Source organism: Theropithecus gelada, chromosome 3 (genome assembly GCF_003255815.1).
Source record: "Theropithecus gelada isolate Dixy chromosome 3, Tgel_1.0, whole genome shotgun sequence".
In the NCBI taxonomy this organism is placed as follows: domain Eukaryota; kingdom Metazoa; phylum Chordata; class Mammalia; order Primates; family Cercopithecidae; genus Theropithecus; species Theropithecus gelada.
In genome coordinates, this window is record NC_037670.1 from 123,345,705 (window position 1) to 123,368,018 (window position 22,314).

At 34.7% G+C, this 22,314-nt stretch overlaps 1 protein-coding gene across 3 annotated transcripts in view; it reads left to right on the forward strand.

Annotated features, from left to right (window-relative positions):
* SEMA3C (semaphorin 3C) overlaps window positions 1–22,314 on the forward strand; it is a 182,050-nt gene that overhangs the window by 114,384 nt on the left and 45,352 nt on the right. For all 3 annotated transcript variants that reach the window (XM_025379295.1, XM_025379296.1, XM_025379294.1), the window contains 6 exons: window positions 4,285–4,404; window positions 5,840–5,982; window positions 7,325–7,439; window positions 9,302–9,371; window positions 12,198–12,342; window positions 20,955–21,177. In XM_025379295.1, the coding sequence (XP_025235080.1) occupies window positions 4,285–4,404; window positions 5,840–5,982; window positions 7,325–7,439; window positions 9,302–9,371; window positions 12,198–12,342; window positions 20,955–21,177 (816 nt within the window). The remainder of the gene's footprint in view (window positions 1–4,284; window positions 4,405–5,839; window positions 5,983–7,324; window positions 7,440–9,301; window positions 9,372–12,197; window positions 12,343–20,954; window positions 21,178–22,314) is intronic.

Sequence of the window (22,314 nt, forward strand, 5' to 3'; positions counted from 1 at the left end):
ACAGTCATTTTGGGAAATGGTATGAACATTCCCCAAAAAACAAAAAATAGAATCACCATATGATCCAGCATTTCCTCTTCTGGGTATGTATCCAAAGGAATTGAAACCAGTATGTCAAAGAGGTATCTGCACTCCTGTGTTTTATTAATCTTTTAGAAATAGTTAAAGGGGTGTTTTTTCAAAGGAAAAATGAACAAAGTGCACGTGTTAGCCAAGTACATTCTCTGGGGATTGTCTAAAAATTGCTATGGCAAAAAGGAGATGGTAATAAAGCTATTTTTTTCATTTTTTCACTTTACACAAAATATCAGTTAAGCCACGTGCCTAATTGCTTAATGATCCACACATTGACAAGTCAATTTTTAAACCTCAGTCATTGAATGGCTTTCCATGACTCACTTAAAAGACATTCTCTTTTGATTAAGACACTTTAAAAATATGCCTGAGTTGGCCTGGAGCAGTTTTTCATGCCTGTAATCCCAGAATTTTGGGAGGCCAGGGTGGGTGGATCACCTAAGGTTGGAAGTTTGAGACCAGCCTGACCAACATGGAGAAACTCTGTCTCTACTAAAAATACAAAAAAAATTAGCCAGGCATGGTGGCATGCACCTGTAATCCCAGCTACTTGGGAGGCTGAGGAAGGAGAATCACTTGAACTTGAGAGGCAGAGGTTGCGGTGAGCTGAGATTGTGACATTACATTCCAGTCTGGGCAACAAGAGCGAAACTCCGTCTCAAAAAATATATATATACATATATATATGTCTGAGTATAAATATATATATGAGTATAAATATATATATTTGTATATCTGAGTATAAATATATATATTTATATGTCTGAGTATTAAATATATATGTATATTTATATATATATATCTGAGTACAAATATATATGTATATACTTACATATCTGAGAATATATATATATATATCTGAGTTACCATGTGTTGACCAAGTAACAAATGCTGGATTTTAGTATGTCATACATACAGTAGATATCTTTTCCTCTTTGCTTTTTTTTAATGTATTGCCAGCATTAAAATTTCATCCTTCAACCATAGAATAGGTGAAAAATAATTATTGTGTTCAAAATGCTTGCTTTGATTCATCTACATAGATAACTCATCTTTCTTTCTCATATCTGGAAATTACATTAAGACAGGTAAACCTTGGAAGTTATTCAGTGAATTGCTTGAATATTGGCATTCAAATCAGACAGGGAGGAGCCAAAAGTATATCATTTAGGACATAAAGTTAGCTTTGAAACTACAAAGTTATCCAATTATGTCCTATGCAAGGCATGTTTCCAAATATTATTTAATAGAAGCAGTGGTTTGGAAATTCTTTTCTCCATTATAAAGGAAATTTTATTCACCTTCAGAAACCATGTGGTGTGTTTGATAGTAATTAAATATATATAGTTTTCATTTGTTTCCATTTAAATGCTACAAAATAAACCTCAAGGGTCTGTTCACATAGCTGCTACTGGAGTTTTATCTCATTGAATATTGTTTAGAATAATAAGGATTAGAACAAGGCATTATAAATTTTCTTGCTAAATTGTCTTAAGTCATTTAATAGTCTTGCCCTTAGAGAACTGGATTTGTTTCCAGAATAGGAGTTAGACATTGGCCTTCTTTGTTTCTCAAGGACCTGAGAGTTGAATTCCTATGCTTGTGTTCCTATACTATTAATATTTGAGTAACTTTACATTTTTTAATCAAATGAAAGTCACTAAACAATTTGCTTAACTTAAAAACTGACAGTAAAAAGAACAAAAAGCTTTATGAGATTGTAGTTATAATTTTATTCATCCAGTTGGTTATCCCTCTAAAATTACCTCCTGTGATTTGTGTGGTCATCTCCCTTAACCTTGTGATAGTGCTTTATCATTTCCATTCAAGCACAGTGCGCTAAAAAAAAGCACAGATTGGTTAAGATATTTATATCTATTAAATGACCAGAGACCTGAAGAATTAGAATTCCAAATTTCATAATGTAGTTGTGCAAGTTCACTGTGCTTTTGCTATTTTCAGTCACTGCTGTAGGGCAACAACGAAGTCGAATGTTGTCTTTTAAAGAGTCTACATAAACTTTATGAAGTTTTTCTAGTTGGTAGAAATGCAATTGGAAAGCAAAATGTTTTTGAAATAAAGTTAAAAGGCACAAGTTTATCTCTGCATGAAGTCCTGCAAAAAATCTTCTTTTCAAAATGGTTACCAAAGTGACATTAATCAAAAATTTCTTATTGATATAAAATGAAGCAGAAAGTTCCTAACTTGCTATTAAAATTACTGAGAATTTAATATAGGAAATGAAGCCAATTAGATGTGCAGGCTTATGTAATGTTTGAGACATAACTAATAAGATGGTATGAAGTAGGATTAGAATTAGTCCTCTCTGCCATTCATAAACTTCTTAGTATCTTTTTTCTCTTTCTGCTTGAAAACAGATACGACAATTGATAGCTGTGTCAATCTGTTGAATAGCAGGAATGTATAATCCACAGTTTTTTTTTGTTTTGTTTTGTTTTGTTTTTTTGAGATGGAGTCTCACTCTTGTCGCCCGGGCTGGAGTACAGTGGCACGATCTCGGCTCACTGCAAGCTCCGCCTCCTGGGTTCATGCCGTTCTCCGGCCTCAGCCTCCCGAGTAGCTGGGACTACAGGCGCCCACCACCTCGCCTGGCTAGTTTTTTGCATTTTTTTTTTAGTAGAGACGGGGTTTCACCGTGTTAGCCAGGATGGTCTCGATCTCCTGACCTCGTGATCCACCCGTCTCGGCCTCCCAAAGTGCTGGGATTACAGGCTTGAGCCACCGCGCCCGGCCCCACAGTTTTATTGTAACAAAAATGTGAAATAATTATTTACAAAGTTGCCACAGTTTAATAGCTAGATCTGTGTGTATATAAGCCTCACAAATGTTCTCAGAATTTTAAAGAAGCTAAAATGGTAAAGAAAAAAAAGCTTTCATGCACATTTTTGTTATCTCCCTGTAATCTGTTTCCATGGGCCTAGAACCCCTACTAGGAAGGAGAGCTGAGCAACCAAATACCCGCCACACCAGCTTGCTAACTGGTAGGGGTCCAGTTCATAACCTGGTGAGCACATATTAGACACATTCCATTCTCCATTCGATGCTGGGCCGACTGGTACTGCTTATTACTAAACAGTGAGCTTAGAGTACTTTGAAACGTTCCAGTCCTGCCAAAATGACCACAGTCTAAAGGTAGCCCAGGGAGTAATCCTAGAACAACAGTCAAGGAACACAGCTGCATGGCAGTTCAGTGGGCCAGGCTGATAAATTTCATGCTTTTTAAAATAGATATTTAGCTACTGTTTTATACTCAGGAGTCACATTTGTTACCAATTCAATGCTTACTGCTTCTTACTAGATGAAAAGTAATATGGATCTTCAAACAATAAGCTAAATGTTGAATGTTATGTATATATGTATGTATAGATTAATACATCTGATTCTGTTAATAGTAAAAATTTATTTAATTTTAAATACCTTTTCTTTCTTATCATTGTATTCTATTTTTATGGCTGAGTTGCAGTTGAAAAAGTAGCACTTTGTTTACCTTACCAGGAACCTTCTAGCACTAAAGATCAAAATATATACTTTTAGTGATTACATTTTTCAATCACTGATAATATTTTGACAGTTATAATGTGGCTTCCTCGTCATGTCATAATAATAGTTTTTAAAACTATTATGTTCAATCCATTTAGGAAAGTCATAGAAATTTTAATATGTGTTAAGAACTTTTAAGATCATAATCTAATTCCCATACATTATAGATTAGAAGGTTGAAACTCCAGATGTTCAATAGCTTAGCACTAATTCCCAGCCTGTTAGGAATTACCAAAGTTAGAAACCATGTTTTCTGACTCTTACAGTGTTTTTCTTTTAAATGTGTTATAGGTAAACAATTAAGCTATTTTGTTATCTATATACACCTGCCATTTCTGATAGACTCTATATAAAAATTAATATATAGTATAATTAAGTACAGGTAGAGGAACTTTCACTTTTACATAGAATAAAGTTGCTTTGAGGTTTGATTTTTTAAAAACATAGTAATTATCATTCAGGCAATAATGAGAAAAGATTAAAATTTATAAAATTTATTGATTCACTGAACAGTGCAAACCAATTAACATTTGGTTATAACCAATTATCATAACACTGTAATACCTGTGGTGATCTCCTAATAAACTCATATAGAACTTCAAACTAGCTTTAAAAATTTACATTTCATTAATATTTTCTTTTTCATAGATGAGGAGCTTTTCTCTGGAATGTATATAGATTTCATGGGGACAGATGCTGCTATTTTTCGAAGTTTAACCAAGAGGAATGCGGTCAGAACTGATCAACATAATTCCAAATGGCTAAGTGGTAAGAAAGCATTTGATGCATTTTTTTTTTAATCATGTTAAACTAACTTATTTAATTCCATCCTAACAACTAGGGATAATGGTTAAAAACTAAAATATCAGGCTATGACATGAATAATAGTAATTCTGTACTCTATGATTTAAAATATTTGGGGAAAATAAATAATTGAATAGCTCATAGTCCATATTTTGATTCTTTATTTCTATTAATCATCCTACAGTTATAAGAATATGAATAAATAAAAGTGACAGTGATAATTTATATTTCAGTACCCAAGCATCTTCTCCAGTTGTTTAATTGTAACATATTGCAATTAAATATGCTTTTTACTTCATTTAATCTGCTTGTATATTTTAACAATACCAAATCTAAAAATTATACCAAATGTATGACATTTAGATGAAATGAATAGGGTATAGCCGGGGCCTCCTTTTTTGTTTTAAACTTAGATTCTAAAATTATGAAACTGGTATGTATTTTCTCATAAATGGACTAATATTCAGTAGAAATCATAGGAATGATAACTTTATGATTATCCGTATTCAGTTGCCTCCAGCTCTTGGCATCATATGGAATTCACATCAAAAAAGGTGCTCATTTGGTTTTACCGTATTATTCCAATCAATTGCTGTTGTTTAGAGCAATTAAAAAAAAAAAAAAAAAAAAAAACCTAAGATTCTTGTCATTTCACCCTGGAGAAAATTTTTAGCTGACCCTTAATGTGGCAGTTCATTTAACATTGCAGAGTTAAGCATGAATCACCACAGTGAAGCATCCTATTTCGCTGATAGGCCAGCACAAGAAAGCATTGATTGTTCATTTACTTCTTCAGATTATTCCTCTAGTACATCTGGAAATAGAATATTCTAAAAGTTGCTCTGTTCTTGAAATAAGGAAACCCTGTATGTCTCCAAATGACTAACGATGCTGTTTTTCCTTGAAAAGTTTCCCCTTCATTTCATATGTTGCGTTTTAAGAAAGATCATGTTTTTCAGAGTTTGGACTTCCAACTCCTTATTCTGCTTCAACGAATTTGAGTTTATATGCGCTAGATTGAAAAACACACTTTGAAAAATAAATATATTTTTCAATAAAACAGCCATCAGATTCCTTAGGAAATAACTGGTAGAAAAGTTTTTCAATTTTTTGAAACTCACCAGCGCACAAAGAATTTTTGTATTTCCTGCACTTCCAGAATGTATTGCAAACAAAAAATAAAGTGATTTATCATACTATAGCTATACTTTGTGGTACCTGGCATTCCAAATGTGGTATGGTGAGTGAATGCAATTACTGCTTTTAGAAATGGTATCTGTAAATATTGAATTGTTTTTTCTACCAAAGATGGGGAAGGCATGTGCCTGTGGTCTACTTAGATGACAGAAGATGGATTTTCATCATGAATATATACCTAGTCTTTTGTATTTTTTTCTAGAACCTATGTTTGTAGATGCACATGTCATCCCAGATGGTACTGATCCAAATGATGCTAAGGTATACTTCTTCTTCAAAGAAAAACTGACTGACAATAACAGGAGCACAAAACAGATTCATTCCATGATTGCTCGAATATGTCCTGTAAGTATTAATGCTTGTATATTTTAACAGTACCAAATCTAATTTGAAGAAAGACCAAGAAATTCAAATTGTACTTTATCTCCGTGCTTTTATTATCAACTATTACAAATAAATGAAATATTGAGGGGAACATTTAAGGTAACATTCATCATTATTGTATTTAATATTCATCATTTTATATTGAATATAGTGTTTATAACCCCAACTCAAATTCTAACCTTCATTAAGTTATATGAGATAAGCATACCCTATTTTAGTAAATATCTTAATTCAAGAAAGTATTTTGTTTGTGTTCTTGAACAAATAAACACTTGTGGCAAATTTCTATGTATCCATTTAATGCATTGCTATTCAAAAAAATAGCTAAATTATATATTACCAAAAGAAACTGATTTTTGTGAATAAAATACAGTAACTATCTCAGTAAAAGATGATTATTAAGGAACCATTTATAAATAGGGAAAAGAACAGCTTTAATAAAATAAAGTTCTAATTAAAAACAGTAACCAAAATGTTCTTGTGTAGAAACAATAAGTATACATAGCAACACAAGGAAATTTGTGACGTCCTATTTATCATAGAGTTTTACAGACTTGTCCTGACGTATTTATGATTAGCGTCATTTGTGAAAAAATGTTTCTTAAAGTGCTTAGTGTTTAAAATAGTTTATATATTATAATATTCCACTGATCATGGAGCTCAGCTGTTTCTCAGTCATTTGCAACAAGACAGCAAAGTCAGCAGAAGGGCTAAAAGGCTTTTGGACACAGAAAAAAAATGTCTTCAATAGAGACTATTTGTGAATGATCCAAATGCCATCTCCCCTTACAATGTATAATAAGGCATCGGATTAGAAATACTGAAAATTATGTGATAATTTGGATAAATGAAGGAGTGAATATAAAACTGTTGGGGACCATTTGGTGTAAAGATATAAGCACTTTCCTGACCACAATCTGCAGGACTCACCGTATATAATAATTTATGTTCAAATTGAAGACAATTAGTTTTATCAAGGAAAGGTAGATTAAATGATCTGTTTTCCATGACATTTTATAAATACTTCCATTATACATTGTTAAAATTAGAAATAATTATGTCATACATTTATCAAATACATGTATTTTCAGCTGATATCATGCTGTAAGAGAATAATAGTATAACTATTGTATAAAATGCTATAAGTGATAAATATTCCTCTTTGACTATCGATGTGCAGAAGTGGTTAACATATCCATTCTTCAGATTTTCATCCTCCAAGCAACTAGAGTTCAAGTTGAATTTTTAATGTGCTTCAGTATTTACTTAAGCAATCTGAATTATGTTTACAAAATGGTTTTAGAATGACACTGGTGGACTGCGTAGCCTTGTCAACAAGTGGACCACTTTCTTAAAGGCGAGGCTGGTGTGCTCGGTAACAGATGAAGACGGCCCAGAAACGCACTTTGATGAATTAGGTACATACATATGAGATTGAAAAATGTTTCTGAAAGAAGGCTTTATATATTTAAATAAGGTCTCAGAAGAGGATGTATTTTCCGTATTTTCAGCATAAATAATATGCTAATTTAAAATAATTAAATAATTACATTTCATAAATTTTCATAAATTTTCTTAAGTGTTTTTTAATCTATTATGCCCATGAGTCACTGCTGAAACATTTAGCTCATTGAATTCACCATAATATACGAATGAATGTGTGTGTTTGGGAGTGTAACTTGTATAATTTGTATATAGGTAATGATATGTTTGTGTTTTTATATTTATTTCATGTATATTAGAATATCTAATATTCTGATTTTGTGTGAAAATACAGCTATATATTTTTACTATTGTAGCTAATGGACAGAATAGAGTTTGGATGGAAAAAAGTGTCAGAGTAGAAATTTGGAGACTCGTGTTCCCTTCTTAGTTCTGCTTGGTGACTCTGAGATTAAGTATTCTCAGTGTGACATGAGGCTTATACTTTCCAGGTCAAATAAGGACTGACAGTCTGATTACCTCTGCCAAGGAACAGTTTTTTATTTTTTTAATCTGAATATCCCAGGGCATATCATATTTACTAAATGCCATTTATAAATGACTTTTCTTTCACTGTAATTCATTAAAATGTAAAATAATGGTCATTCTCAGATTTTGAGGCAGGTGATAATATAAGCTATAAATCTGTGTTATCATATGGAAAAAATTTACTGATTCTAATAGTTTTATAAACATGAACTATATCGTTCTTCTGCTCAAAAACCATTATGTTGATTATGGAACAAAAGTTTCTGGATAAGCTTTTCTAGAGAAAAGTTCTAAGTATTATTTTGTGAAAAGGCCTACTTGCTCATTCTATCCCTCCAAATGTTTGGGAATATTTTTATGTTTCAGTCTTTCTTTTTTTTTAGGGAGAGCTAGACATTGTGAGCCCTTATTCACATATGGAAGGACTAGTGGTTGTTAATTTCTTGTTTGAGTGGTTATAAATTTATTGCCTATGAGGTCATTTAAATTCATTGTCAATTTAAAATAAATACATATTTCTTTGTGTTTCTCAGCAATAATTATGTTAGCAAGATTGTCACTACATCTAGGCCTTTCGTATAATCATGGCAATTGATTATTAATTGGAGTTTTCTATCGGAAATCTACTTTCATATTCTGTTATTTATCACTTCACTATGCATACTTTTGTCTTTTGTCTTTGCCTTAGTATACTTTAAACATCTTTTTGTTAGAGGAGCTATCATTAAATAAAAGTATCACTAGCAATTTTGACCATTGCCACAGAAAGTTCTATTTGATGGTATGATAAGTTACTGTGAAAAAGTTTTATTCCATCTTCCAACTCCTAAGATTAGATCAAAAAGAAATTGAGATTTGTAATTTTTTAAAATTAAAACAGTAATATATTAACATTAAAGGATATTTAGAAAGAAGCACCAGAAAATTCCTATAGCTTTGCCTCCTGGAACACCCACTGTTTATCTTTTTCTTATATTCTGATGGATGTTTTTGAGGTTAATATGGTTCTAGTCCATATAATATGCCATTGTACTTTTTCCCCATAATATTTCCCCATAATATTTCCCCATAATATTATTTTACTAGCATGGTTTTCACAAGGATACAAAATTTTTATAAATTCTATTAGTATCTGTATTAATTTAACTTAATTTAGTGTTTCTGTCATTACTTGTTTCCAGATTACCATGATGGTACAGGAATATCTTTTTACAGAATACTTTTCATAGTTGAAATTATTTTCTGAGGGTAAATTTTTCAAAACAAAAGTTACTCTTTAGAAACTTAAAGAATATTTTCCTTTTTATAGAGGATGTGTTTCTGCTGGAAACTGATAACCCGAGGACAACACTAGTGTATGGCATTTTTACAACATCAAGGTAATTATTCAACAGTTACATTTTACGAGTTAAACAATAAACTTCATGGAGTAACAGTAATTATTATAAAAGCATTCTTCTCTTCAACTTTTAATTTTACATGTCATTTGGGATGTAACCCTTCCATTTTATTTACTTTTGCCTGATTATCAAAATATATTGGAGCTAAACTAATGCTTTCCAAATGCTTTTGTAGAGAGTATTTGTAGCGATTGCATGATATTTTTGTCAAACAAATGAAAATATGAATTATCATGTAGGAAAAAATAAATGATTTTTTCAATAAAATAATTTGAGGACTCATGAGCAAATAAAACTTTTGGCATTTTTTTGGTTGCTGTTATCACAGGTAATAAATGTTTATCAACTGGATTGTAGTGATAGTAACACAAGTGTATACATATGTCCAAACTTACCACATTGTATACATTAATTATGTACTCTATTGTTTTTGTATACCAGTTATACCTTAGGAAAGCTGGAAACAATTGGGCATTTCTATAAAAATACTTTCTACTTCTGAAGTAAAGTGATGACTATTTAGAACCTGACAAAACATTGAACCAATTTTCTTTTTCTTTTTTCTTTTTTTTTTTTTTTTGTTTGAGACAGAGTCTCACTCTGATGCCCAGGCTGCGGTGCAGTGGCGCGATCTCGGCTCACTGCAAGCTCCGCCTCCTGGGCTCACGCCATTCTCCTGCCTCAGCCTCCCGAGAGTAGCTGGGACTACAGGCGCCCACCACCACGCCCGGCTAATTTTTTATATTTTTAGTAGAGTTAGGGTTTCACCGTGTTAGCCAGGATGGCCGTGATCTCCTGACCTCGTGATCTACCCGCCCCGGCCTCCCAAAGTGTTGGGATACAGACGTGAGCCACCGCCCCTGGCCTTTTTTTTTTTTTCTTTTTTTTAAGATGGAGTCTTGCTCTGCTGCCCACGCTGGAGTGCAAGGGTGTGATCTCAGCTCACTGCGACCTCCACTTCCCAGGTTCAAACAATTCTTCTGCCTCATCCTCCTGAGTAGCTGGGATTACAGGCATGTGCCACCACACCCAGCTAATTTTTGTTTTTTTTTGTTTTTTTTGTTTTTTTTTAGTAGAAACAGGGTTTCACCATGTTGGTCAGGCTGGTCTCAAACTCCTGACCTTGTGATCTGCCCAACTTGTACCTCCCAAAGTGCTGAGATTACAGGCGTGAGCCACCGTGCCCGGACAATTTTCTTATTCCATATGAGATTATTTTATGTATTTGAAAATTAGTTTAATGTTTTCTCACTTCTCTGGGATGCCCAAACTAATTAAAGTATATATTTCAAGATAAAAAATAATATTTTCATATTTCCCTGCTCATATTTTTCTTTATTAATTTTATACTAGGCATATTCCTTAGAGTTGAGCTGTAACTCAGCCAGTGTGGAAGATAATGGGTCTCTTTGATTAGACAATCAACTACAAAACAAAACTCTAAAGATTTTCGCTGTTTTTTTCTTTAATGGGAAAAACACAGTATAATTGTAAACTGCAATGAGCTATTAAAAGTAAAAGAAATGTACAAGGAAATTGTTTTTAAATATTTGCGGTTGCCCCACAAGATGTCTAAAAAGATGTCTTTAAGGGTATGTTTAACTCCTGTTCTAAGTAGTCTTGATTTAACTCACGAAAGAATTGAACAAAGAGACCGGGCGCGGTGGCTCACGCCTGTAATCCCAGCACTTTGGGAGGCCGAGGCGGGCGGATCATAAGGTCAGGAGATTGAGACCATCCTGGCGAACACGGTGAAACCCTGTTTCTACTAAAAATACAAAAAATTAGCCGGGCGTGGTGGCGGACTACAGGGTCCCAGCTATGCGAGAGGCTGAGGCAGGAGAATGGTGTGAACCCGGGAGGCGGAGGTTGCAGTGAGCCGAGATCGCGCCACTGCACTCAAGCCTGGGCTTTGTCTCAAAAAAAAAAAAAAAAAAAAGAATTGAACAAAGAAAAAAAATCAAATTCTTAAGAAAATGTTGTTTTCAATAAAACTGTTTTTCTAGTTTTTTTTCCAATACCAGTAACTTTAATATCAAAAAATTCAAAATCATCATTCTGCCTGTTGTTAACAATTAACAATGTATCTTATTTGTTTTTATGGGAATGCACTTTTTTCATTAGACATCTAATTTGAAATAAATATGTGAGTCAGAGAAATATTGGTTTCAGCCAACCTGCCATAGGACAATGGAAACATTTCTTACTAAAGAGTCGATCAAATTTTATGAGGTGTCATTGACTAAAGATGGTTTAGTGAATATTTTGGGGCTCCTATTTTTTGTTCTGTGACCGACAGGGGAAGTACATAAACCGTGACGACATAGACTTCTCCAACTAGTATTCAAGATACCATGTGAGAACACTCTCATTAAAATAATCATAATACAGAAAGATATGGTGTTAAATTATTAATGAGATTCATTTCTTTGAGTTAAATGCTGATAGGTTATATGATAGTGATTTGGAATTCAAATTCATATTTTTAAATAAAATCATCAGTATACTTTCTTGCTGCTAAGATAAACTAGTTAGAAACTTTTTTGAGTTGTCCTATATTTTGGAAACATTGAAAAGGATTTTACTATAACTTATTGTCTATCTCCGTGGATGAATTGAATATTGTAATGCTTTATGTATCAATACCTTTTTTCAAAGTTTTTCAACTTTTCACATGTGTTCGATAACATTTAACTTTTCTATGGTGAATTATATTAACTTTTTATCATAAATTTTACCATATATTTTTTAATTGTACTTTAATCTTAAAAATTCGAAAATGCCTTTTTCTGTTTTCTTTTTTAGCTCAGTTTTCAAAGGATCAGCAGTGTGTGTGTATCATTTATCTGATATACAGACTGTGTTTAATGGGCCTTTTGCCCACAAAGAAGGGCCCAATCACCAGCTGATTTCCTATCAGGGCAGAATTCCATATCCTCGCCCTGGAACTGTAAGTATCCAGGAAAAATTCTTTGTTATGATGCTTTATAAAAATTCATTTAACAGCTGGGTGCGGTGGCTCAAGCCTGTAATCCCAGCACTTTGGAAGGCGGAGGTGGGCGGATCACGAGGTCAGGAGATCAAGACCATCCTGGCTAACATGGTGAAACCCCGTCTCTACTAAAAATACAAAAAAATTAGCCAGGCGTGGTGGTGGGTGCCTGTAGTCCCAGCTACTCGGGAGGCTGAGGCAGGAGAATGGCGTGAACCCGGGAGGTGGAGCTTGCAGTGAGCCAAGATCATGCCACTGCCCTCCAGCCTGGGCAACAAACAGAGCAAGACTCTGTCTCAAAATAATAATAATAATAATAAATTCATTTAACAAGTAATGAATATCTGTGGGGTTTTGGGGGTTTTTTTTGAGACGGAGTCTCGCTGTGTTGCCCAGGGTGGAATGTAGTGGCACAATCTCAGCTCACCTCACCCTCCGCCTCCAGGATTCAAGCAATTCTCCTGCTTCAGCCTCCTAAGTAGCTAGAATTACAAGCAGGCACCACCACGCCCGGCTAATTTTTGTATTTTTAGTAGAGATGGGGTTTCACCATGTTGGTCAGGCTGATCTTGAACTCCTGACCTCATGATCCGCCCGCCTTGGCCTCCCAAAGTGCTGGGATTACAGGCATGAGCCACCGCAGCCTGAATATCTGTTTTAATTAAGGAATAACCATGTGAGAAATAATTTAGAGATACTTCATATAGAGATAGTGCCATTTCTAGGAATCTATTTAGATAGAAATTATGTTACATACATCTCAAAGGAAGAAAATTTATGTGTTAGCAAATAATTACAACAAATGAGATGTAATTATTCAAAAAAATTTATAAAGTAACACAAATTAGAACGATTTAACTATAGGCAGCTTTCTAATTAAGAATGGTCTGAAATAGAAGTACTGTTATTAAAGCAGGTAGATATATCCATATCATGCAATATTAGTAGTATTAGGGATACATTGAAAACTCAGTTTTCCAGCTGAAGATACAGAGAGTGCACTTGAATATTAGAACCAGAATTTTTCTAAGGGTCCATTGATAAGTCCTACTCTTTCTTTTTCATTTGGCCTATAATAATGCTGCCTTCTAGAATGTTGATTAGTTTTTGTTTCTAAAATGTCAGACAGTACACCGAGAGATGTTATACAATTGAACATTAATAGAAATGTAATCTTATATCTCTGTATTTCATAAAATAGGGTTATAATTATAGAATGGATAAATATGAACAATGAATTTATTTTAAAAATCAAAAGATAGATACTAACAGGTTAACAAGGTGTTCCTTTTTTCTTGAATTTGAAATTATCTTTGCTAATATTCTTCCAAATAATTATCCCATATGATTTTTACTAATTGTTGATTCATTTTATCTTTGTTATTAGAGTTTATTTGCAATATTGTTTACTCCTTTATTTTCTTATCTTAAATTATACTATTGTTCATTTTTTGAAAATTGAAAATATAGTTTGCTAAGCCTTTAAAGAGCACATTTTATACCAAAATTTTTAAAGCTTAAGTTTCATTCCTAGCTAGGAAGCTCAAAGTTTAATCATTTATGTGTATTTTGTGTGGAACAATTGATCTTTAATTAACTTTGGAAAAATTATGGGAATTGCTACTTATTCATAAAAAGATTAAACTTCTAGGTCATGATTATAAGTGACAACAAAGTCCTGTCACAGAATTTATATTATCCTTTAAGATGATCTCTCTTTGATGTTCACAGCTTGAAAGAAGATGGACAAAACATTAATTTTGTATAAAACAGGGAAAAGCATCAGCGGATACAGCCATTTTAAGATTGGGGAGTGCTGGATAAGAAGCAGAAATTATTTAAGAGAGAAGGAAGGGGAGGCTGAACAACTTTGAAATTCCATTATATATCAAAGGCTGTTACTATTTTACTCAACATATTTTGTGCATTTTCAGAGAAGAATACACTTTTGAGAGTGACCTGCTATTTGAAATTGACCTAGTCATAGACTCATCTTAATATGGAAAACTAAGAGGTGGTTGTGTTTACATGTGCTTTCATCAGTGATTCTTTTGAACAACATATAAATGGGGTTACTACAGGAGCATTTGATTTGCAAACTCAACAAAATTCTGTTCCCCCCAAAAAAAACTTAAGAGAAACCCTTCAAATAAAGATATTACCAAGATAAAAGAGAGCCATGCTGCTCGAATCAGGGTTTGAGGCCTCAGAGCCTCATGCAGTCTGTGCTGGAGCCAGCATGCACCTAGCTTACATGAGCAGATAATGTGCACCTCTTCTCAATTAAGAACATTAGAGTGGTAACTTGAAATCAGCCATCGTGAAACTATTTACACCATGGAAACTGACAAATGCTACAAATTAGGGATTTTTTTTTCCTCAAGAAAAGTGACCTCTGACATTACCTCTCATCAGGCTCTTCACCCAGGTGACAACTTGAAAGGCACCTTAACAGGTGTGTAGAACTCAGAGAATCACTGTGAGAAAACCACTCATGTCAGGCAGCAATTGTTCTACATAAAATGTAAGAATACTAAACCCTTTTTAGTAAAACAGAATAAACCAATGCTAAATTAGAAAATTCTGCTAACAGTCCCACTTTTCACTGTTTTTTAGCTCTGAAGAATGACCATTTGTTTCCTGTTCCAAAGCAGTGTAGAGTAAGCCAGGGTTAGCACCACACATCTGCAGCAGACTCCGTGAAAAAAGGGAGTAGTCAGGGTTTGAGAAATATTTCTATAATGTGGTTTCTTACATCTGGTGTTGAGACCAGAGCAGCTCCTTTAAATCAAAAAATTGTCAGATGAGTGATCCTTAGAGAATAAAAGAGGCAGGGTGGAGGAGTGACCTCTGGAACTCCTCCTGGAAAAGCGTACCTCCCTGAAGATCCTATCCCTCCACCCTTCAACCAGCAAAACATCATGAAGTCAGCTCTCTGACTCAGAGTGGCAGTGTCTGTCTCTTCCTGCACTTCCAGGGTTTAATATCGTCTCATGTAGCCAAACCATCTGCAGCCAAGTAATCCAAAGTATTCTCTCTTCTCTAAGATTAAGAATGTTGCTTCTGAAGTCCTCCCAATGAAGGATCAACTGTGATTGTCCTACTTTTATTTCCCCATACAGTAGTATGGTTGCCCAGTCAACCCCATAAATATATGGCTGTGTTCTTAAAGAAATGAGACTGGCGGAAATCTCATACCCTCGTTCTAATGTTCCCTATAGGTACTTCTTTTAAAGCACGGTTGATAGCTCAGTTAGCAAACGACCCCATCAGCAAGCCCAAGTCAGTAGGAAGAAGTCTGCCAATTGTGTCATAATATTTTTCCATAAGTAATTCAAGTTTGTGGAAGAAACAAGACACTTTTGGTATGTTGCAAAGGGCAGCCAAAGAATGAAAATTCTGTGGCCAAGCAAGCATATTACATTATTCTGCTGCAACGTGTATAAAGCTTTTGTGGGGGATTGTTTGTATATGTTGTATATCCTGTTAAGGCAGAACTTAGTGAAAGTGTTCAACTTGAACATCTCTTTATAAGTATAACAGAGTCATGTGCTTCCATCATCATGCTTTGGACAGGTCGGGTGCATGCAAAGGATCACAGAAAATTGATGATCCACATAGTCAGTAGTGGCAAGGATACGAGAAGTTCATTGCTGGCAGTTTTGTTGATTACATACGTCTTCTGGTTGTGCTTACATTAGAGTATTTCTGTTTCTCTTAGATGTTTGAAAACAGGAACGTTTCTAAGAAAATTGAATGCATAAGACATACAGACGTGAAAAATTAATTACATGTCATCTCACATCGTTATTCAAAACGTGAATAAAATTAAAAAAAATAAATATCGAAGTTTAGAGGAGAGAGAGATTGTAGTAAAACAGCCTGATTTGAAAAGGGATTAAAAAATGTAAGATTGAACTTGCCCTAAAGAGTGATTGGATGTGAATAAATTGGGTAAGAAAGGAAGGGGTTTTCAGATGCAGGGTACAGCATACACTACAAGACACAGATGGAAATGAATAAGTGAGTTTTCAAAGCTCTGTGTGGGTTAGTAGGACTGGAATGGTGGGCTTTTATATGTGGGGGAGGGCAAATATAAGGAAGATGAGGGTCAGCTAATACACAAGTACAAGTCTTCAACTATGTAATTTTTTGGGCTTCAAACAAAGGGCTTGGATTACCAAGGTTGAAACATAAAATATGAGTTTTTCTCAGTATACAAATTTCACAGACCAGTACTAGAAATAAACCTAGATTCTAGAGTACCACTAAGACCCTTTATATATCTATATACCACTCATCCCCCACATGTTAGGTTAAGATCCCCTCCACCATGGTAGTCACTCTTTCTCTGCCTGGTTTTGCATTATTTTCTGCAATCTGTCTTCAGCCTCACCTCCTACCTCTTTCCTTCACTTTGGGCTCCATGATCCAGCAATGCCCTAGGAATTACAGTTCTCTAAATACTCTAAATTTTGTTTTCTCATCTCTAAACATCTTCACTGACCTTGGCAGCTGTAAGTTCTCCACTATTACAAACTCAGTTTAAAAATGTTGGCTCTTGACTATGTAGGGAAACTGATCCTAAACCAAAATTGATGATTTATCTTACATTTGTCTCAAGTTATTACTTTTTGTCATAATATTGTTATTTTGCTTTGAATATGTCTTTCTTACTTGAATACTTGTGTCTAGAAGGTAACAGTAATTTTATATTATTATATCCCCTACTGGGCACATCAGAGTGCTTTTTGGATAAAATATGTCCAAATAATGGATACGTATATTAATATATAAGTGTATTCTGAAAACTGGCCTAATGGATGTGAAGATTAAGAGAACATTTAGAAATTTCAGAGGGCAACAGATATTTATGAATACCTGAGTATAGGAAAGAAGTTTGGTAAGGACAATTGCTGTTACTTTCCTAACATGGCATTCTTTTTGTTCGTAGCATCTTATCTCACACTTTAGTAATCAGAGCCCTTGAACTGTCTTTACTCAAAAAAGGAGGGGTTATCACTGCTTGATAAACAAATAGCTAGGAGAACTGAGGAAAAACACTTAAAGGAGAAGTTTACTTACTTAAAATTACTTAATGATTATTTGCAGAGTAAAATTAATGTTCTAAAGAATGAAACACCAGCCTAATTAGTGGACAGATACTTTACGATAGCACATAGATGTTATGTTATCTTGAAGTTTCAATAAACATGCTTTATTATATTGCAAGGTGAGAGAAAAGTTAATCACTTCTGATTTATTCTTGGCAGTATGACACTGAGCAAACTCAGTACTGCAGATACAGTCTACAAAGGGCAATCAATTTTTGTTTGTGTTACATTATTAGCACTCATTGTCTTATCAGCAGAGTTGATTCCATGAATCAATAGAAGAATTAATTATTATGAAAAAGAATTATTTGGTAAGCTTGAACATGTACTAGGAGACACTTATTTCTAGGTGATAAATTCATGCGAGGATTAAAAAAAGTCTTGTGGGGAATATTTTAATGAATGCAAAGTAACGTCTTTGATTCGATTTGCTTAGATTACCTCTTTAATAACTATGGTGTTGAACAACCTTGACATAATTGTTAACCTGGATTTCAGTTACCTTTAAGGAAAAGCCAGAGACTAGGCACTGATAACTTAATAAGCTTATCTCACATCAAACTGTACTAACTAGAAATTATGTAAATTGTTTAGTAATGTATGCTAACTTTGATTTTTCCAGAACTTAGAAACGGGAATGCTTGCAAATACTTAAGGAGACATATCAGTTTAGCAAGCCATAATTAGTGGTGTTTTATGAAGATCTGGAACTATTTAAATTACCCATGCATTGCTCTTTCCATGTTTTCATGCAGTGAGCAATGTAGTTCCCTTTTTCCACTTTGTGTGAAGATTGAGGCTAGAAAACACCCATAATTCTGTATTTTGCAGAAGTATGGAACACATTCATCAGCTTAGAACAGCCTCAAATTAAAACTTTTGTCCTCATTTTGGTCTTCATTGTGAGCAGTTTATAAACGTGTATTTAAATATAATACGTTTTAAAAAATAAAAACGTGAACTCCAGATGAAAGTCTAGTTAATGGAATAAAGAATGAGCGGTTTCGTTTTATTACTTGTCTCATTACTGCTACTCTTTTAAGTCATTTAATTGCTCCTTGTGCCTTTCTACAAAAAGAGAACTATATTTATCAGATCTGTAAAAAGTTCTAGTCTAGTAATGTTAACTGGTCAAAGTTAGTCTAAATATTGCACTCATGATGATGCAATCTAAATGAGTGAGATGATATTAGTAATCGGCTGAGATCTAGCTGCACATGGAGGTCTGCCTGGCAGCATTGGCCCGAAGGCACTAATGCTGTTGGACAGCTGTTGCAAGGATTTAACCTGGAGATTGTCATATTTTGTTTGGCCCCCCACGTTGCTATTCTTTTTTTACTGAATCAACATTAAACACTTGGCAGATTTTACATAAAACTCCATAAAAATTCTGTCTTCTGCTGAGGTCTGGAAGCACGAGGATTTTATTCCTGCTTAGAAGCAGTCAGCTGGATAAGTGTTCATTACCATCTTTGGATAACACATAACTCCCCAGTTTGTCACAGTCCCCATTGCATCCTGCTATTTATGTCTGATGCTGTGCCTGTTGCTATTGAACAGGCAGCTTGCTTTGTTACTTTCCTTTTACCACATACCTCTCTAAAGAAGATAAATGAAAACTAACACAATAGTGCTGTGTGTTTCAAGAAAACTATAACATAGTGTTTTTGTTTCTGGAAGTAGAGATATCAACAGGAATTTCATATTGACAGGTATTTAATAACATTAGTAATAATGTTGTACGTGTTAAAATATTATACCCAATGGTTTTTCTCATATAGCTTAACACTCAGATCCAATTAGTGAGTGAGTTTGAGTTCTGGCCTCAGCAGTTGCCAGCCTACCCTTAAGTTTGGCCTTAGGTACCCTACGAATGGAATCTTCTCAGAGGCCCTTGTCAGGTTCTCTTTCCAGAACTGCTGACACTGTTCAGCAGTCCTTTCTCCAGATCTCATTCTTGTTTTCTGCCTGCCCCTTTGGACTTAATGCTCTGAAACTTTTCCCTCCTGGCCAGAATTGAGGCCCCTGTTTCATACAGACCCTGCACCAAAATTGCAGGCCAGATACAGTGAATGATATAATGCATTCATTCAGCTACTCTGGTGATTATCTACTAACCAGCTCTGTTATAAGTCTGATGACAAAACAATAACAAAATAGACTGGGTCTAGTCAGCACAAGCTTGCAATAAAGACGCAAGCAACTGATATATAGTATACTGTTAGTTAAAATAGGGCTGTGAAGAAAAATGGCAGGCCAAGGAGACAAAGTAGAGATGGAGAAGGGGAGATACTTTTATATGTCATCACTTTCAAGAAGCAACTTTTGAACTGAGAACTGAATGAGGTAACAGAAAACGACATGGGGTGTTCTGAAGAGGAGTATGCTGGGCAGGGAACAGCAGGTGCCGAGATCCTGGAGGGAAGGTATGCTTGAGGCTCAGGAGCAGCAAGACCTATAGTAGGAGGGGCAGGCTCAGGCCAGATCATGCAGAAGCTTGTAGGCTGTTCTAAGCTGTTGGTATTTTATTCTAAGGATAATGAATGGGATCTTTGATAGAGGGGAGTTACCAGATTTAATTTAACACATCCAGTCTAAGCTATCTTCTTTCTTCTTCTTTTCTTCTTCTCTCCTCCCCTTCTCCCTCCTCCTCCTCCTTTCCTCCTCTTCCTCCTTTTTTTCTTCTTCCTTTTTTTATGGAGATGGGGTCTCACTTTGTTGCCCAGACTAGAGTGCAGTGTTGCCATCACAGTTCACAGCAACCTCAAATTCCTGGGCTCAAGTGATCCTTCTGCCTCAGTTTCCCAAGGAGTTGGGATCACAGGCATGCACAACCACACCTAGCTAATTTTTAACTTTTTTTCCCAGAGATGGAATTTTGCTGTGTTGTCCAGGCTGGTCTTGAACTCCTGGCTTCAACATCCTCTCATTTCAGCCTCCCAAAGTGCTAGGATTACAGGCCTGAGCCACCTAAGCCCCTAAGTCCCAATTTCTAAGCTCTCTCTTTTGGGAGGGCAGATCAGATGAAATAAAACTTTTACATGTCAGAGTTTGACTGAATTTAATGATAATATGACTGACTTTAAGAAGTAGCAGCATTAGATTGTGTCCACTAGTTTTTGTTTTCCTAACAATATGGTGTCTGGCACAAAATAAGAAATAGAAAAATGGTGAGTGAGAAGGGTGAAGAGTTATCTCATATACAAGATGGCATCAGCTCTTCTCTGAAAACAGAATAACATACAAGGACTTAGCCTAATTCAAAGTTAATACACACAGTATTAATCATCTACAGATAGTAAAACATAGTCATGCTATTTCTTTCCACCTCCATAGGTAGCAGATATGCTTAAAACAACTGGAGCTTCTAAGTGATTTCAAAAGTAGAGAGTTTTTGTTATTACTAGAACAAGGCAACTATTTTATTAACTTGGTTCTTTAAAACTTTCTTTCTAGTGTCCAGGAGGAGCATTTACACCCAATATGCGAACCACCAAGGAGTTCCCAGATGATGTTGTCACTTTTATTCGGAACCATCCTCTCATGTACAATTCCGTCTACCCAATCCACAAAAGGCCTTTGATTGTTCGTATTGGCACTGACTATAAGTATACAAAGATAGCTGTGGATCGAGTGAATGCTGCTGATGGGAGATACCACGTCCTGTTTCTCGGAACAGGTAAATATTTGAGCCCAACATGTGCTTTAATATGTAGTAAAAGTATGTATTAAATATAGGTAGTAGGTAAGGGCCATGATACTGAAACTAGAAAAACTCCAATAATTACTTCTGTCTAGCCCTTAGTGAGATATTTAATCTCTTTTTGCCTCAGTTTCCACGTCTGTAAAATGAAGCTAATAAATAAATTATAGAGTTCTTGTGAGGAATATATATATATATATACATTTTAATATATAATACATATAATATATGTAGGTAGGGCTATATGATTTTCTTGGCAATTTGTCATTACAAGATATTTGTATGATTTCTCTGCTGCACTTTCCACCTGAACTGGAAATGAACCAGCTTTGTGAAAAACTTCTACTTGTCTCAATGGAAAAAAAAAAAAATAAGCAATGATTAAGTACTAGAATTGCATCCAGACATAACCGAAGCTGGTTTATCCCTTATTTAATAAGCCACGTAGTTAAGTGTTCCTTTCAACAGAAACAGACTCTGTGACTTCTTAATCAGTACCTGAAGCCATTTTCTAAGGATAATGATAATGACAGATAGCATGTTCAATACAACATTTGGAAGTTAATGTGACTCAAATATAGACAGGTTTTTTGAAAATATTGATGGCAGTCTTAATACATCTACAAATTCCATCAATTTACTTTGATAGAAGTTGAATGAAAATGGGCTTGTTTATAGACCCACATGATAAGGAATAACTAGCATTGTATGTTACAGAGCAGTGGTTCTCAAAGTGTGGTCCCTGGACCAGCAATATCAGTGTCACTGAGAACTTGTTGGAAATACAAATTCTGAGGTGCTTCCTCCAAAATTCTAGGGATGAAACCCACTCATCTGTGCTTTCCCAAGCCCTCTAAGTAATTCTGATGCACACAAAAGTTAGGAACCACTCCTCACGTCTTTCACACCCTGGCTGTTGGTCAGGCAGTAATTTAAAATCTATTTCAAACATCCCTAACTACCTTACAGGAACTGATGAAATCTCTTCACTTACAATAACACTCCTTACAATAACATCTTATTGTAATCTTAGAACTACTTTATGAAATTAGGTAGTTTATTAGGAAATAGACAACACGTCTGTAAAAGTCATTATAAAATATGGCAGTGGTG